The following is a 1,513-nucleotide window of genomic DNA, read 5'->3' as shown; positions in this document are numbered from 1 at the left end:
TACCCTGCTGTTAGAGAGACGATTGCAGTGAACTGCACAAGGGGGAAAAGTACACGTCAAATCCAATAGCTGACGTAATTCAACACGAAGAAGGCAATCTCCCGAAGCAGAAGAGGTGTTAAAAGGCTGTTGACACTTGTCCTATCGCTAAACATTAAAATATGACACAACGCACAATTTTAAACAAACAAATCTGCAAACTGAAAGCCCTTCAGTGTTACCATCAGGATAGCTCCCTGCTCACCTGCCGCTGCTTCAATAAAGAGAATCTCACACAGGTTCCAGATCAGCTCTATCGCGGAGAGAATAGAAACCTGGAAGAAGCAGGGCCACGCTTCAGATTTCGTCATTACTCCCGGCAGCGGTTTTCACAACACGAAGGCATCTGCTGTCCAGGAAGGAAGCAGCATCGGCGCAGCTAACAGGACAAGACTCCCGCGAGCACTCTGCTCTTCCCGTAACGCTCTTCTAGAGCCGGACAGTTCACAGTGAGCAGCCAGAGCTCCCTGCGAGGCTCAGGTGCAGCTGACTGGAACGTCTGTGTTTGAGAGGTGATGTTTCAGCCAAGCAGCACCGGCCCACAGCTGGCTTTAAGAGGGTAAGAAAACATCACACCTGTAAGACTGCACAAGGGTTTAAGAAATAGCAGTGATTTCAGATGCTGGGCACCTTTTTATGGTTTTAGAAATACGGGAGATAGCTATTTATTCCCATTTATTCTTGCTCACAAAACACATCCAATATCCTAAGCCAGAGTTAGATCTGAAGTGGCAGTGGTTGACGCTCAGCTGTGACCGCTCGCCGTGGGTGCAGATTACCTGCGTGCTGTACTGGCTGTGCAGGGCAGGGTCCCGGGCTGAAACTGAGGGAAGAATGAGGAAAGTCAAAGAGCAGCGTATTTTCCTCTCGCAGCCCTTCCTGGGCTCATAAATAAACACAATACCTGAGTGCTGACCTCAGCGAGTACACACATGGCAAAGCTAACTTGTATATAAAACTACCTAACTTTTATATATGAAACTTTTATATAAACTTGTATATAAAACTTTGCTGCTTTACAGCAGTTGCAATTAACTTACAATTGAAATGCTACTTTTATAATCACAAATAGCATTTCTTTTCCAGAACAGACTTACTAGCTGCCTGGTGCATGTCCTCCATACAGGCTCTGATGACCGATCGGTAGTTTTTACTTACTTGAACCAATCTGCCAAACACAAAAAGGTTTCAGTTAGAGAGAGATGCCTGAGTTTTATCTCATGCTCGTTTCCCACTGCAGCCTTGCACGTTTCGCTGTGGCAGCAGACGCTCCCGGGACTTGGGCGAATCCCGTGCGATCAGTGAGGCTGTGTGTGATGCATCCACACTGCTATACACAGGCAAAGGAGCTGGTCAGCACGGTTACTGCAATGATCAGTGCCTTGTTTTGTAAAATCACCCCAAAACAGTCCTTTCTTCTGCACTGCTGCCGAGCTGCCCGAGTGCTATGAGGGACGTGTTTTAGTGGTGACCT

At 47.2% G+C, this 1,513-nt stretch overlaps 1 protein-coding gene across 1 annotated transcript in view; it reads right to left on the bottom strand.

Moving 5' to 3' along the window:
* The window catches only part of NUP85 (nucleoporin 85kDa), a gene marked incomplete at its 5' end in the record, with an annotated part of 11,124 nt that extends 9,917 nt beyond the window's left edge, over window positions 1-1,207 (bottom strand). The window contains 3 exons of the mRNA XM_010141033.1: window positions 245-314; window positions 819-862; window positions 1,137-1,207. Of these exons, the coding sequence (XP_010139335.1) occupies window positions 245-314; window positions 819-862; window positions 1,137-1,207 (185 nt within the window). The remainder of the gene's footprint in view (window positions 1-244; window positions 315-818; window positions 863-1,136) is intronic.
* Between the last annotated feature and the right edge of the window lie 306 nt (window positions 1,208-1,513).

The sequence above is a fragment of the Buceros rhinoceros genome, unplaced genomic scaffold (genome assembly GCF_000710305.1).
Source record: "Buceros rhinoceros silvestris isolate BGI_N320 unplaced genomic scaffold, ASM71030v1 scaffold11538, whole genome shotgun sequence".
Taxonomy (NCBI): Eukaryota; Metazoa; Chordata; class Aves; order Bucerotiformes; family Bucerotidae; genus Buceros; species Buceros rhinoceros.
Note: the sequence above shows the minus strand (reverse complement) of the source record. Positions and strands in the feature narration are given on the sequence as shown.